A 16,499-nucleotide genomic window follows, 5' to 3' on the forward strand; every position below is an offset into this window, starting at 1 on the left:
CTAGGGTCAATTAGTGGAGCCCCGAGTTAAACGCAAACATGGTGCATTAGCGTTTAACTGTTATGGCGCACGCAAAATGAATAAGCTGCCAACAAAAGTGAAGTTAGCCCCAAGTGTAAATGCTTTTAAATCTAGGTTAAAGGCGATGCTTTCCCCACCATACCTACAGTACATATGATCAAGGTCCTTAAGATCATTTCTATAATGAATTGTTCCAAAACAATGTTCTTGCACTGTACATTCTTTTAGTGTTCTTAGTAAAATACTTTTCATTTCTCTACTTTGCTTTTAAATGTCTTACATTTTTCTGTTTTTTTAAATGTATTACATTCTTTTGCCTTTGAATGTTGTGTTTTGCCTTTAAATGTTTTGCATGAATGTGAAGCACATTGAATTAGCTCGTGTATGAAATGCTCTACAGAAATAAAGCTGCCTTGCCTTGTCTTTCCTTAATACAGTGGTACAAATGGACAGGGCTAAATGTACACTCGAAAAAAGAAAGGCTCCCTTTATATACTTACTTGTGACAAGTTGTCTTTTGTCCTCTTCCACGTGTAGGACAGCGACGAGGCGGCTGACGGCTCGCAGAAGCGCAGCGTTCGTGACAGCGGTTACGACTGCTGGGACTCAGAGCGCAGCGAATCACTCTCACCACCCAGACACACTCGAGACAACTCTCTGGACAGGTCGGACAACCACTGTCGTTAACACCAAATGGAAGTGGACGCAGCAAAACAGTACACACAAGTGAAAATAAAATAAATACTCATATTTTTTCGGAGGCTTCCAACATTTGGGTTCATATTCTGGAGTTTTGACATTTCCCAGTTTTATTGAAAGCAGCATATCGTCGCTGTCCTGTGAAAAATACTTTTGTCTGTTTTTTTTCTTCATTTTTCTTAGTTTTACATGAATGGGGTTTCCGCGTTACAGATATTGCGTTAACGTGAACATTTAAGAAAATTCCAAAATTTGACGTTTTTCACAGGACAGCGACGACATACAGTAAGATATTCTATGGTTACAACTTTCTAGCTACCTAGTGTTCACGACCTACCGCAGTCAAAATGAGTCAGTTAGGTTGATAGGTGGTTAGTTAGTTTTCGTTTGTGACCGAGTGAGTTAACCACATCCAAAAGTTTGTTTCGTAGGCAGCTAGGTTAACATTGTTATTTATTTGGCTAACTAGTTTGTTAGTTGTTGAACACAAGCTAGCTGTCGTGCTAACTAGCCGCTATCAAAGTCAGACAGTTAAATGGTCGGTTAGACAGTTAGTATGCAAACACTAGCTCCACAGTCAGCTAACAAACTGTAATTAGTCAGTTGTCAGTCAGTCATATAGTTGGCTAGCTAAGTAGTTAGTCCGTTAATTAGTGAACACTGGTGAGTTAGCTGACTAACCACAATCAAAATCAGTTAGATGTATTGTTAGTTAGCTAGCTAGCTAACCACAATCAAAGTTATTTAGGTAGTTTGTTAGGTAGTTTGCTAAGAGTTAGTAGTATTCTTTGTTTTACATTTGACCAAATACATATGCAGTTAAAATTGTTATATATGTATGCACATCGACTTCCATGCAGAACATGCTGTGTACGACTAAATACAGATATAGTATTTAGTATAGTCTTTTTGTCAACAGTCTGAAATTTCCCAGCTTTTTTAAATGCAACATGTAAGAAAATTGACATTCTTCTTAAGCAGACTCACAAAAGGGAGCCTTCTTCGACTTCTCCACATTTATAGCTTGATTGTGAAGTCCAACAATAAGACTGTTGTGTTACTAAGAGCCATTCATTCATTTTGTTAAAAGTCTTTTGTTTCATTGACAGTCTGGACTCATTTGGCTCACGTTCGCAGCACAGTCCTTCTCCCGATGTGGCCAACCGAGTCAACACGGAAGGTTTGTTCCCACTCTAAATATTGAAATGATTGATAAAATATGACTACTGGCACGTCCATCTTCTTTCTCAAAGCACAAAAAGTTAAGTGCCATTAATAGACTCAAGCATATCGAACGGGAGGGTTTAACCTTGTTGTGTCATGTGGATAGCTGTGTGTGGGGGTGGGGGGCCGTGTGCAAGTGTGTGTGCATACGTGTGTGTGTCCCAGATGCAGCAGCTGTTGGTCACAGTCATTAGAGATGTGAAATGTACTGGGGTCAGCATCCTGTGTGTTTGAGTGTGCACGTGTTTGAGTGCGTGTGTGCATGTGTGCAGGAAGGTGAGACAACCAGGCGGAAACATCTTCCTCATCCCTAGCCCTAGGATAGTTTTTGATAATGAAATTTTTCACCATACAGTATATCGTCACTGTCCTGTGAAAAATCCTGTGGAAAATTTACACATTTTAGGTAATTTATTTCATTTTGGAAAAATGTCCATAACATAAAATGTGGATAAAGTGAAGCACTGTGTAAACTTTCTGGATGTACTGTCCTTGCACGATTGGGATTTCCTCATCCTCTGTTTCAATTGCTGTCAGAATAAAGGAAATATGATCATAGTTATGGTTAGTTTGCTGTTACTTTGCAAACACTAGCTAGTTATCCAACAACATTGCTATACTTAGCTGGGTAGTTAATGAGCATTAAGTAGCCAGGATGTAGCCTGTTAACTAACAAACAGCTGGACGTTATTGGTCGTCTGTCCTTTAACACTCCAATGGCCTTGACATCAGGAAGAGACGGCGACCCGGAGGCGGACGGCGGCAGGAGGCCCGACGTGCAGAAGGATGACATGTCAGCCCGGCGTGCGGCTAGCGGAGAGGCACGGACCCCCGTTGCCTTCAACCAGTTCCTGCCCAACCGAAGCAATGCCGGTTTCTACGTCCTGAACGCGAAACGCAGAACTCATACCGAGGATGGAGAGCAGCGCAGGTAATAACACTTTTGGAATATATTCAAGTTGACCAACCCACGCTAATGTAGCACCATACAGTCCCGCTAAGGGCAAAAAGAGCCCAAAGAGCGTGACCTGGGCGCGGGATCACCAGGGTGAAAATCAAGCGTGTGAGCAGACCAGGCTCCACAGGTTGGAGAAGGCGGGTATCAAAGTGTTGCCTGCGGCCCTTCGCTATGGAAGGTTAGAGTTTGGAGTGTTATGCTCACACCTTGTCTACTGACTTGTGATTGGTCGTGGAACTCATGCTGCTGGTGCAAAACGAGTAGTTGATTAATCTGCTTATAGTTGATTGGCTGGTACTGTGGTGGTGTTGTTGTTGGCCAACAACTAACTGCTTGAGAAATGCTGACTCATTGTTTGTGCAGTGTGGGCATTATGATAAATTCACTGTATCAGTCATCCCATTGATTATTAATTTATTGTTCATTTTAGGCTTTTATACAGACAAAACACAAGCCTTAGTTAGTTAGTTGGTTAGTTAGTTAGTTTAGTGAGTAGGGTTTCTTGCTATCAACTCAATAAACTACACTGTAATTTAAAGCTTACTTGTTAGTTATCTAGCCAACTAGCAACAGTCAAATTCAGTTGATTAGTTAATTTGGTACTTGATTTGTTAGTTAGCTAATGCAATTCAGATAATCAGTTAATTAGTTAACTAACAACAATAAAAATGAGTTAGTCAATCACTTGGTTAGTTATTTATTCTGCTGCCAGCCATCAAGCCAACCACGACTAAATTCAGTTTAGCTTGTCAGTGTGGTGGTTAGTTGAGTAGGTAGCTACCCAAGTATTTAGTTAGCAGGCAAACTAATTAATCCTAACTTACCATCTAACCTTAGTTTCCGGCTACTTGCTTGCTTGCCTGCTAACTTTCCGCAATAAAAGGCAGTTATTTTGCTGTTAGTTGGCTGGCTAGTTATTTAGCTACCTAGTTAGTTACGTAGTTAGCAAACACTTGATTGCTAATAAGCCAGCTAACTACTTTCAATGTGAGTTAGTCAGCTAGCTTGTTAGTCTTTTGTTTAGGTCAGATTCTACTGTAATATTAAAATAAGGAGCAACATTCTTCATGTGTTGGATATCGATAGAGGTTTTTGTTATACCCATTCCTAGTCTGTGATGAGATTTTCATTGGAGAAGGTCTTCATTTGGGTTTTCGAGTCACCTGGATGGACTAATGATTTTGTTGGCCAAATTAAATCCATGCACGTCACTAACGCTTGGCATCACGGAACGTCGCTGTGGACCTCTTGGCCATTCTGAAATGACTTGTTGCCATCCCGTCTTCAACTCAGCCCTTCCTCCTCCTCCACCTCCCCCACCCCGGAGAGGCCAGCTTCTCCCAGTATCATCCTTCGCCGCGATAATGACTTTTTGAGCTCCCAAAAATCTGCTTGGGACTCCTCCTCGGACGGTGAAGGCGAGGCGGAGGGCCAGAAGGTACCAGACATTCGCAAAGATGACCTGGCCTCCCGACGGGCTCCTCGGGGCCCTGCGGTGCCTAGGGTGCATCAGTTTGTCATGGCTTCACCGCTGCTCGAGTGCAGCAGCAAAGACCAGGAACGCTGGGAAGGCATCAGACGATCCTCACATAAAACACTCAAGGACAAGGACATCAGGTTAGACCATGCGCTGTTTGTTTACGTGTGCATGCTTGTGCGTGAGCCTTTGGTGTGTGGTTTTACCACCCACTGTTGCCCTCACTACTCTATCCCGACGATTGGACAGCGAGCTTCAGCAAATCCCTGACATCATTACTCGCCAAAAAGAAGACGAAGATATGGAGGACCGTGAGGAAGTGTCTGAGGATGCTGGAAGGGTTAAAGTGACACCCGACAAGCAGATGGACGACCTGGCTCTCAGACGAGCACAGACTAGGCCACGCCCCCTCTGCCGGGACGGACCAATGAGCTTGACCTCAGCCGCCATGAGCCAAGCCGACGTGCAGAAGTGGGAGAGGCTCAGGATGAGTGAACCCAGGTGTGTGTGTTTGTGTGTGCGTGTGCGTGTCCATGCGCGCTTGTGTGTGTGTGAGTGTGCATGTGTCTTCAAGTTGTCTTCCAAAATAAAAGCTATTAATATACACATTGTTTCTCTACAAAGTAAGAGACTTCTCTTGTCCGTACAACGTTGAATCGTGTTGCCTTAATTTTAACATTGTTACTATCATGCAAGTGTAGAAATAAGTTAAAACAGCCAAGTATGTAGTGACAACAGGTGCAAGTCCAAAATTTTGCACTTTAGAGGTTCCATTGTACTGTAGCTTTAATACATTTAATAAATCAGGAACACGACTGCTATACTGAGGATCCGTAACTATAAATCTTTGAAAGTACGCCCCCTAGTGGCTACTTGATTTCCCTTGAAAGGAGTTTTAAATCTCCTTTAGTTCCCTCTCGCTTGGCTCCTTTTCACCACTTTATTTATTCTCCTCATTATTGTGCACTTCATTGCCATCTGACAGGCTCTGAAAGGGCAGGGAATGTGCCGACCCTTAGTGTGTGTCATTGTATGTGTGTCATTGTGTGTGTGTGTGTGTTACAGAAGAAAAAAGAGGCAATTGTTGGTTGTGTGCTGAGGCTTTTGTATTTTGTCCTCCTGGTGCTGATGTCATTAGTTTGCACAGAGGAGGTTTTGTGCGCCTGATCATCACAAGGAGAAAATGGCTGACATGCTAACAGTTGCTCTGCTAACAAATAGCAACATTACGCTTTTGTACTCAAGTTGCTGAGGCAGATCAATAAGGATTTTACATCCAACCTTGTAGTACTGCAGACAAGCACTCTTAAATTTAGAATGGCTAACATACTAATTGTTGCTATGCTAACATGTAGCAAAAGCAACCTGAATGCAAAATATACTAAGTCACATTGATAAAGACAGCATTTTACAAGCTGCCCTTTGAACCGGTACTATTACAATTTTGAAAACTGCTAAAATGCTAAGATTTTGCATGCTGACATACAGTATATGTCAAGATAGCAACCTGAGTAGATAAAAACACTAAAATAGCTCCATAAGGATTTTACATCCTAACTAGCAACCTTGTTGATGGGATTTATTACAAATGAGAATGGCTAAACCTGCTGATGGTTTCATAGCAAAATAGCATCCTGAGTACAAAAAAGCACTGTGGGGTGGATTGACTAGGATTTTAACCTCCTGCCCTGTATCCGCGTACAAATGAATGGCTACAATGCTAACGTGCTAACAGTTGATATGCTAACATACAGTATAGCAAGACAGCATCCTGAGTATAAAAAGTGCTGAAGCGGCTTGATTAGGAATTCCTATCCTGCCCTGTTAGTTTGGCACTATTACAAATAAGAATTGCTAAAATGATAACAGTTGCTATGCTAATACATAACAAGACAGCAACCTCCTCTACTTCCTCTCTGATTCATCTGGGGTTGCTTATTTCTTCTCCGCTGTGTGTATGTGTGTGTGTCTGTAGCGAGCCTGGCCCCGTCCCCGTTTGTCAGGCTTGTCGGGAGAAAACATACGCCAGTGGCGGACGGGGTCGTGGCAAGTCGGTGAGGTTCGGGGGCGTGACCGAGATGGGGCAGCCAATAGGCACGCCTGAGTCAGGGTTGCTAGGACGACTCCTCTCCCAGGCGACGGTCGCCGTGCCGACCATTGGCCTGGGCTCCCTGCTCTCAGAGCGGGAAGGCAGGTACAAACATGGCCGCTTGCACTGGTTTGGACTGGGCCTGATGACACCGTAGTTGTCTCATTAGAGTGCTCGATAGCAGGCTTTGTATTTAGCTTGTCGGGGATGCAACTATCTGCATTTTTCTTGTTTGGTTTCTGCTTTTAATCAGAGAAAAGCATGTTATCTCGCTCATTTTTACAATTGATGTGAGAACATGGTATAATAGTTACAGTCTACATGACAATAATACACTTCCTACAAATGAGAAAAAAAGCTAATTTGAGATAAATAACAGTAGTAATCTGAGTACAAAAAGTGCTAAGGCATAGCAATGATTTGATTTGACAGGATGGGTAGGATAATGAGAATGGCTAAAATGCAAATATGTAACACTTGCTATGCTAACAGAGAGCAAGATAGCAACCTGAGAAACAATAAGGCAGGTGAATACAGGTTTTACATTGTACTATTAATAATTAATAATGAAAATTACTAAACTGCATACATGCTAACAGTTGATATGCTAACATATTACCGGAGAGCAACCCAATTACTAAAAGCAGTCAGACCCATTAGGATTTTACATTGTACTGTTTGAAATTAAAAGTTCTAACATGCTAATTGTTGCTGTGCTAATTTCTAGCAAGAGAGTACAAAAAGCGCTAAAGCGGACAAATAAAGATTTCACGTTGTGCCCTGTGATCGGGTACTATTAAATCAAGAATGCCTAAAATGTTAACAGTTGCAATGCTAATGTTTGGCAATGTAGCAATGTAAAAAAAAAGCGCTGAGGCAGTTCCATGAGGATTTCACATCCTGCTTGGTAATCAGGTAATATTACTAACGAGAACTGTTGAGATGCTAACATGTTAACAGGTGTCATGCTAAGATGTCGGATGATATTAACCAGAGTACAAAAAAGCACCAAGGCAATTCTTGTTGAATTTTACCTCTGGCTCTTTCGTCAGGTATTATTCCAATGAGAAGAGTAAAAACTATTACTAAATAAAGTAATTTAATTGCTAACATGCTAACAGTCGCGATGCTAACATATATCAAGACAGCAACCTGAGCACTGTGTTATCATTAGCATGCACAGTTTTTTGGTTATACGGCATTAGCACGAGCCACTTTTAGAGCTCTATGTGATGCCCTCACAGCTTCACAGACGGAGGACAACCCAGTCAAGCTACCTCCAACTTCTCACCGGGCTCTCCGGAGGCTCCTCTCTCTCCAGCTGAACTGGATGCTCATCTGGCTCAGTATGAGAGCAGTTTGAAGGAGCAAGAGGAGGAGGAGGAAGAAGAGGAAAGCATACCAGATATTCACAAAGATGACATGATGGCAAGGCGAACTGGAGTTTTCCATAAGCAAAGCCCGTCTTCGGCATCTTACAACCGCTTCCTGCCTTTGCCCGCCTCAAAATACAAGGTCCAGGTTACTGGTCTGGGCACCAAGGAAGTAGACAGGAACAAGAACATCAGGTGGGAATGTTCGGACGTGTCAACTAGCCAGCTCATTTGTGTGAAATTCAAACATCTCACTGGAGTTTTTGTCACAGAGTGGAAGAACGCAAAGTTCCGATTGAAAGTAACCCACACACTCATACTGAGAGGGAACATGATGTAGATGATAATGATGGTGCAAACAAGCCTCTTCGCAACCCGGAGAAGGACGACATGTTGGCTCGCAGGACGGGATGGCTTCAAAAAGCCAGTCCGGCCTTCAGGCAGTTTCTACCAGTGCCGGGTGCGCTTAAAAACAACGCCATCCAAAGTTGTGAAACCAAGCAGGCGCCCAAGTGTGTGGAAAACATGGCGGAAAGGTACCTTTTAGGGTTTGCTGTTGGAGCTTGCGTCAAAGTGACCAACAAAGTATTGAGGAGATGACTAGGACTTGGATCCAATCAAGCTGTATTAGAAAGGCTGCCTTTACAAAGCGTACTTTTGAAAAAAAATATATAAATACAATAAGATAATTGATCATTTTTCTTCTGGTCTGATTTGTTTCCCCAATAATCGATAATTTTTCAATTAATTGATTATTTGTTGCACCTCTAATTTTATTTAGAACGGCAGTTTCGGACAACTTTAATGTTGATGATTTGCGACAAAATTCAATTCAAGAAAATAGAATTAAGATTCAGTTAGAGATGCTGCAAAATTTCAGGAAGTGTTTCTCAAAGGTTAGCATGATCCGCAATATGTTTTATTTAATTTACAGAGACAGGTTTCAGCCAAAAATCTGCAAATAAATTAATCTGTGAATGCCAAACCACTAATGTATGGGGGTTCACTCTATTTCATTCTGTAAGACTTCAAAATTTCCTGAAAATGTTGCAACGGCAGCCTGGTCTTCAACCAAATGCTGTAATATTAGTCTAATTTTATGAACATTCAGAATTTAATTTAACAAAAAAAAAGAAAAATGTTTGGCAACATTACCATTATCCGCCGTAACATTTAATTGAGTTGTATTTTATTTCATTTAAAATGTATTGAATTTAAACTTGAGCACTCCAACCCAGGATAAGATTCAAAATGCTGTGTTATCATCATTTTTTTACTAAAAGATTTTCGTTCATCATTATATTTCATTAAATTTTCCTATTTCGCTTTTCACGGTTAAAGGCCGCTTGCATCGGGGACAAGCCAGTTATGTGTGTAAAGGCAGAATTTTTGATACATGTCTTGTACTGGATTAAATGTCATTAGATGGATTTGGTGTAGCTAATGTTGCATCCGACGAGTGTATCGTCGCCGTGGTTTGGCACTAGCATGTTTGTCTGATGCGTGATATGCGTTTATTCACCTCGTTGTGGGAGGGACACACTAGCTTGGATTTGATGCATTTGTCTTGCTCGGTGGTCAGAGGTGGCGTCCAACCTCTTGAAATCCTGCCCAGGAAGGAGGAAGTGGTCGAGCAAAAAGAGAAGACGGCAGAAGTGACAAATGTGGTCCCTTCCCAACTCCGGCTGGATGATGTCCTCCCACCTAGTGGGGAGGCAAGGTTAGGAAAGGCCAGTAAGACGGAGGATCCGCCGAAAAAGAAAGCCTCCTGGTTGGGGGACGATGATCTACCGCCAATGATGTGAGACACCCTCCCAATTTTTGCTGCATGTGTTTGTCTTTCCTGCCATCGAAATAATGATCGGAATGTGTTGAATTGAATTTCCCGCTTGGCCTACTCGGACCCTCACATTCCCGTCTTGTTCACTTCATTTTGTCCTTCCAGGATGAGCCGCAGAGTCGCTTTTATGTCCGGGGACGCCGAGTAAGTTTGACGACGCGGATATGGACGACTCTGCATGCTAACAATAACAACTTTTTCGTACAGTTGAACCTCTAAAACCACAAAAAGAGTTTTCTGGGTTTGGTCATGTGCCATTCGCAATGCGAGCCCGAGTGCAGTTGTGTTCATTTCAGTCGACAGCAGAGGGCGGTATTGGTCAAAATGGTGTCCCCCTGAACTGGATGAAAAATGAAGAATTTATGTTTAATTCTTATAGCACGAACGCAATATTAATCCGAATACCGTGTTTCAACAAGTGGGGGCACATACGACATATTCTTGCAAAAAAATAAAACATAAAAAAGAGTTTATTTCCCCTTTAAAAAAAAAAAAAAATCCAAATGCAGAGGTTCTACTGTATTATGATTCTGACAAGCTAACATGCTTCAAAATGCTTTTGTGCCGCTCATTGCTAACCTGCAGCTTTTTATTCTCATCTTTTACATTTCGTATTTAATTCAAGCTAGCTCACTGGGCTCCATTAGCACTTTGGGGCCTATTTTCGTTCTGGGCGCAAGTCTAGCACAAAGCACAGTCAACCTGTGCGCATGGGTGGAGTTTTCTTTGTTTTGGTATTTTGTCAGACTTTGCGCTAGTAGAATAGGTCGTAACGGGCATTTGCGCTGTTGTGCGATGGAATTTTGAGAAGTCTAAAATTTAGTCCATTTTTTGTGCCCAAATTTGCAGATGTGCTGGGGGCGAGGAATAAATGCCCAGTGAGGGGTAGTGCGTCTATCAAATTCACAAGCACGCTTAATTAGACCATTGCCCCGGCATGAAAATGACAAAGCGCCCGCTTTTACGCTGTGCTCAGACTCATTTCTATTACCAAATTGTCGGATGACTCAGGAGCAGGAACACCCAAATGGGCGCAACACGGCTCCAAAGACGCTAGACTAGACTTGAGCTGGTATGAAAATGAATTTAAGCATGTTTTTACGCCAAGGGCACGGGCACCGGTCTAGCAAAATAGGGTGCTTTGTCGTTTCCTTTGCTCCACAACTCATTTATTGCTTGCCTTGCCTTAACACGTGATGTGTAGTAGTAGCCAGGATTCCATGTTTTTACGAACGTGGACTTTCCCCCTTCAGGAGCGTGAGCATGGGCGACATGGTCGACCAGGACGAGGCGGGACACTTGCCGCAGCTCAGCCTGTCACGTTACGAGCGCATGCACGAGCAGTACAACAATTTTCAAGACGAGGATGACCAGTGGCAAAGTGTAAGAGATTTGACAGAAGAAAAAGCGCACACTTTCTGTGTAATGGTATTTTTTCCATAACTGACATTTCGGGAAAAAAAATACATAATGCTAAATTACATTTTGGTCAGCTCTTGATTTAAACTGGTGTGCTATTGCAGTCAATAGAATTTTTGTATTCAAATAATAAAATTTGACACAAATATTTGCTAACAAAAAGCACCCATTAGATTATTTTTTCCCCTACCAATATCTGCCAAATGTCATCTGGAATAAAATTTGATTAAACACTTTCTATACATTTTTATTGAAAAGATACGCTTTGGCAAAAATATTTGTAAGATGTTGCCAACTAAAAGGATTTCTTTATATTTTTGTTATGATGTTTTCAAAACCAAAGCCATCAAAATCTCTGGAAAAATATCTGCTAAATGCACATTGGGATCAGATTTTGATTAGACCGATTAGATTACAGCATTTTTCACACACAAAAAGTACCAATAATTGGCCATTTTTACCCTTATAAAAATCGATACATTTTCATCAACCAAAATATAGAAAACTGTTCAGTGTGCACAATCACACACACTGCAACAAAACTGAAAATACTGTCACTATTAACTGTTTTGATGCCATTTTTACATTCAATTTTTTGGGGGGTCGTATTTGGACAATGCATTGATGCTACAGGATTTGGCCCGTTGGAAGAACCGCCGCCGCTGCGCTTCCCAGGAGCTTATCAAGAAGGAAGAGGAGAGGAAGAGGATGGAGAGGATGAATGGGGAAGGAGGCGACAAGAGGAAGAGCATCAAGACCTACAAGGAGATTGTGGAGGAAAAGTAAGCATATATGGGAGGGGAAACTGAAGTTCATACTTTTTTTTAAGGCTCTCAGACCCCTTTTCCACTGCTAACCATGTGACTGGCTAGTGATGTACTCCACAGTCTCCACTTTGCTACAGCGGTGCCCTCAGTCTCCTCTTGGATAAAAGTAAAGCAATAACAGGAAACTCAGGATACACAACTAGAAATGAACACACGTTAACTTTAGCTAAACTTGTCTCTTTACAGTATTAGACACCACAGTCTCCACTTTGCTGTTGTGATGCCCTCAGTCTCCTCTTGGATATAAGTCAACAGTAAACTCTCTCAGAGAAAATGACCAAATATAGATACAGTACATGCTTAGATTATCTTAGCCTGTTGCTGTGCAATATGATACTCCACAGTCTCCACTTAACTGCTGCAGTACCCCCAGTCTCCTCTTGGTTAAAACTAAAGTAAATACTGGATAATGCTACACTCAGATTGCAACATTTGATGATACACAACTCGAAATGAAAAACATACATTCTGAATGTTACCTAACACTGTTGCTGTGCAGTATTAGACTCTAATATAGACTAAAATATATCTTTTCACAAAGTTTGCTTTCTGCATTTTTGGGGGGCGGCAAATGTGTGATTTGAGTGAATCCAACTTATGTTCTGCCGCTGATTACTAAAAAATGTAATAACATTGAAATAAACGTTTTTTCTGATGAAGAAGATCTTTCATTCTAATCTTTCATTTGGTAGTTTCTGTGTTTATATCATCTTAAAAATACATTCTGTGAGCCTTGAAAGATCAGCCAGAATGGTCTAAATTGGCTGGCACGCATCCGGTTCTCTTTTTTTTTTTTTTTTTAATACCTAGCATTGAAATAGTTAAAGAAATAAATATAAGGAGACAAGCTGTCTGAGAATGTCTCGTTTCCTGTGATGCATTCAATCCCGTTTGTTTTTTGCAGCTGGAAAAGCTTCATAAATGTTAAAAATTGGGAAATTCTCAGCGGTTGTTATATAAAGTAGATTAAAAATGTGAATGTTTTTAGCGGCTGCGATGATGATCCCCTCAAAGAATGTGGACTTTGACAGCTTAAAAATATGAATCCTCATGTTCCCAGGGAGCGGCGAGAGGCAGAGCTGTGTGAGGCGTACCGCAGTGCGGCGACGCCAGAGGAGGCGGCCATGGTTTTGCAACGCTATGCTCTCCGTTTCACCATCAGCGACGCCACGCTGGACTTCTTAAAGCTGCCTCGCTCCACCGCAAGCCCCGACGCGGCCCTAAACCAGGCCCAGCGTGAACACAAAACCGTTTGTGAAGACTCTGAGCCAGAATCAACACAGCAGAAGACGTGTGAAGACTTGCACAGGGGGCTGGAAAAGTAGGTATATAAGTACTATGCAAAAAAAAAAAAACAATGGCTTCATTAAGTCACAATTAGAATAATATACAAATTACCATTAACTACAGTAACTTGTATGCTCAAATTGCTGGCCATCAACATTTGCACATTCAAATCAAGTCAGGTTTATTTGTATAGCTCTTAATCCCAAAATATTATTTTCAAAGGGCTCCACAGGCCCACAGTTAACATTCTGTAGTGTCGTTTCTAAACTGAAGCCAACTTTGACACAGAGGTCTTTATTGTTCTCAATTTCTTGCTTGCATGCGTCTCTTTTCACGACTCACTCAATTGCTTGAGTTACCAAACACCACAAGTTGATATTCCACTTTATACTGCAATCATATGCTGTTGCACAACAACATGAACATAACGCCATCCCAAAATCATGTTCAATCACTTATTTAGTTCGCCAAAATTATTTCAGTCATGGCGAGCCCAAAAGTCTTTAATACTTCGTAAAAGCAAACAACTGTGACTACACCAGCTTTCAAAGGTCTTAGAGCCATGTGTGTTGTAATCGACAAAATGATGAGCAGTGCAATAGGCGGAAATGAATCTTTACACAAACTTTCTTTTATAGCTAACCAGTTTCCTCTGCTCCAAAGCATCACATTGGTGCATTTTTAACAGAACAGGCTCACTCACAAGTATCGAACTTAACAATGACCACTCTTTTTTCCCACAGCACTGATATATGTTCATATATTTTTCTTGTAACCCACTGGATACTGATAAAGCCACTTGCCTCCTCCAGAGATCCACTGACCTCAGAAAGCACACCGCTTCCATCCCAAGAGACTCACGAACCTCCAGCCCAAGCATCTCCTAGCAAACCAGAACTAGCGACCAAAGCGGATGAAGAACCCCGACCTAAACCGCTCAAGCCTAAACCCTCTCCGCCTCACTCCGCAAAGCCCGCGATCACGCTTCCCTCGGTGCCGCCAGCGCCCTCCAGACCCGTCCCACTGCTGGCGGCAAAGCCCTATCGCCAGCCTCGCAGCTCACATGGAGTCAAGGTAAGGAAATGAAAGGCATTACTGTATATACAGTGTGTGAACCTAAGTTATTATTATAAATAATATTCTGGGAAAGCTACGTAACCGAAATCCAACCAAAAGTTGAATAGATTTAAAGGATAAATCAAACTAAAGAGTGAATGAGTAAATTAGTAAGCAAGGAAGGTTTTCTTTGTAGTTTGTAGTTTTTCGGTACTTAGGCATCAAGAATAATTCTCATCTAATACAATGAATAAATAAGTACATGTACTGATTTGTTTTAAAACTTCAAAACACAAAAAAACATAGTGTAAAAAAATAAGCAATCCCTGTTATAAATAAAACAAAACAATAAATAAATAAATACTTGATGAATTAATAAATGCGTGCACATTTGATTAATTAAATCCTCAATGCGTAATACATATATAACATATTTAAGAATTGATGAATATCTCAATCCTGATTTATTTATAACTGGAGTAACGAGTTAATTAATAAAACTGAACAAAAAATAGAACTTTACAATTGAAAAACTAAAAAAGTAGAAAATAAATCCTGATTTGTGAATTTAAAAAAATGCAAGAACAAATGAAGACATTGCATCCTGAATCAATAAATCTGATTTTTATAAAACGCCAAAGCCAGAATCTAATTAATACAAAAATAAAAATTAAAAAAAAGCAAACAAATTATTACATAAACAAATCCTAATAACAAAGAAAGGAAAGTACTGCGTGCATTTTTTTCATGGTCATTTGTTGCTCGTTAGCTACAATCTAATCTTAGTCTAAAAAATTGCTCATACACATTCCTCACTACACTGTTTCAACTGTTTTTTTTTAATTCACCACAGTGCCATCTACTGTATTTGCTAATACAAAATGGCCGCTGCTCATCCATTGGGCCCCATTGTAATCTGTTTGTGTGTGTGTCACATTAAGATGGATGGCCTCGTGCGTGTAAATGGCGACACGGACACTTCACCACTGCATTCGCCGTTAGAGAAGGAAATCCCGGTCACACAGGCAGAGCAGGAGGAGGCCCCCTCAACGCCGGAGACGCGGGACAGGTCGCCTCCACCCCAGGCGGCGACGTCCTCTTCGTCTTCGTCATCCTTCTCGTCTTCCTCATCCTCCACCATCAGCTCGCTGTTCAGCGGGAGGAACTGCATCACCAAGACCACCATCGTGACAGAACTCACTCAGACGCTGATGGAGCCACACGACGTGACCATCGATAGCCACAGCCAGGTTACAACATTTATTTAATTATGGAATGATGTCATCTGTATCCTCTTTCATTTTGTCTGCCCATAGAGCCCGACCAATAAGATTTTTTTAGGCCGATGTTGATTTCCAATTTTGTCAGATTAAAATTCTGATATTTGATGAATTAATTGATTAATCGGTCCGGCCCTAACAATCTGTTAATAATAATAATTATATAATCCATTTCCATTCACTTCAGTGTATGTCCATTCATATACAGTAGATACTGTACATAATGTAAGCGTCCGTCTGTTCATTTACATACACTGTAATAAACATTTGACTTTCAGGTGAATCAAAGCGCGACCGTTGACAAACCGGTTGAGGGAAAACAGTCTCAGTTGTCATCATCATCGACTTCAATTACCAGCATACAAGACCATTGTCCCAGCGTCTCAGGTATGACTCCATAGTGTGAAACATAGAGACTTCCTTTAGGGCCCGACCAATATGGAGTTTTTGAGACCAATGCCAATTAAGATATTTGACAAAGTAAAATTCCAATAAGTGGTCAACGTCAATATCTTTGTCTATGTTGTGATGTGTCAATCTTTAAAAAAAAATTTTAAATCTGCAAAGAAATTGGCCGATATTTGCTGATTTTAAAAGAGCTTATATCGACCGATTACGTAATTAAGTAAGTCAAGTCAAACATTTTCTTTACAATGATATGTTCTATGTGGCCCCACTAGTCTAAACTCGGTATTCTGATTAAGATTGTATATGTGGAATATGAATTAAGTAGCAAAAAAACACCCGTTTTTATCCATCTTTAAGGGGTGGCCATTTTTACGTTCGTCATTTTTTCTCATAATGCCACGGGGTATTGACTCGTGCATGCGCATACCCCGTGGCACTATGGGAAAAAAAAAATCTTCAAAAAATCAAACGTATTTAAATACGTTTAAACATATTTGCAAATACATGCCACAATTGGTCATTACCCGAGTCCTTAGGCACT

General features: G+C 41.1%; 1 protein-coding gene across 3 annotated transcripts in view; it reads left to right on the forward strand.

Moving 5' to 3' along the window:
- Nucleotides 1-16,499, forward strand: part of LOC147146007 (LIM and calponin homology domains-containing protein 1-like) — a 35,479-nt gene that overhangs the window by 12,613 nt on the left and 6,367 nt on the right. For 2 of the 3 annotated variants that reach the window (XM_086034774.1, XM_086034775.1), the window contains exons 7-19: nt 559-686; nt 1,830-1,900; nt 2,677-2,875; nt 7,713-8,036; nt 8,114-8,377; nt 9,424-9,642; nt 9,787-9,825; nt 10,935-11,064; nt 11,734-11,882; nt 12,988-13,248; nt 14,027-14,288; nt 15,212-15,520; nt 15,829-15,937. In XM_086034774.1, coding sequence (XP_085890900.1) covers nt 559-686; nt 1,830-1,900; nt 2,677-2,875; nt 7,713-8,036; nt 8,114-8,377; nt 9,424-9,642; nt 9,787-9,825; nt 10,935-11,064; nt 11,734-11,882; nt 12,988-13,248; nt 14,027-14,288; nt 15,212-15,520; nt 15,829-15,937 — 2,464 coding nt within the window. Of the gene's footprint in view, nt 1-558; nt 687-1,829; nt 1,901-2,676; nt 2,876-2,936; nt 3,081-4,195; nt 4,520-4,628; nt 4,881-6,354; nt 6,574-7,712; nt 8,037-8,113; nt 8,378-9,423; nt 9,643-9,786; nt 9,826-10,934; nt 11,065-11,733; nt 11,883-12,987; nt 13,249-14,026; nt 14,289-15,211; nt 15,521-15,828; nt 15,938-16,499 lie in introns of all 3 variants that reach the window. The other variant, XM_086034776.1, reaches the window with a different exon arrangement.

Source organism: Filicampus tigris, chromosome 6, assembly GCF_054856515.1.
Source record: "Filicampus tigris isolate MCC_2025a chromosome 6, RoL_Ftig_1.0, whole genome shotgun sequence".
Taxonomy (NCBI): Eukaryota; Metazoa; Chordata; class Actinopteri; order Syngnathiformes; family Syngnathidae; genus Filicampus; species Filicampus tigris.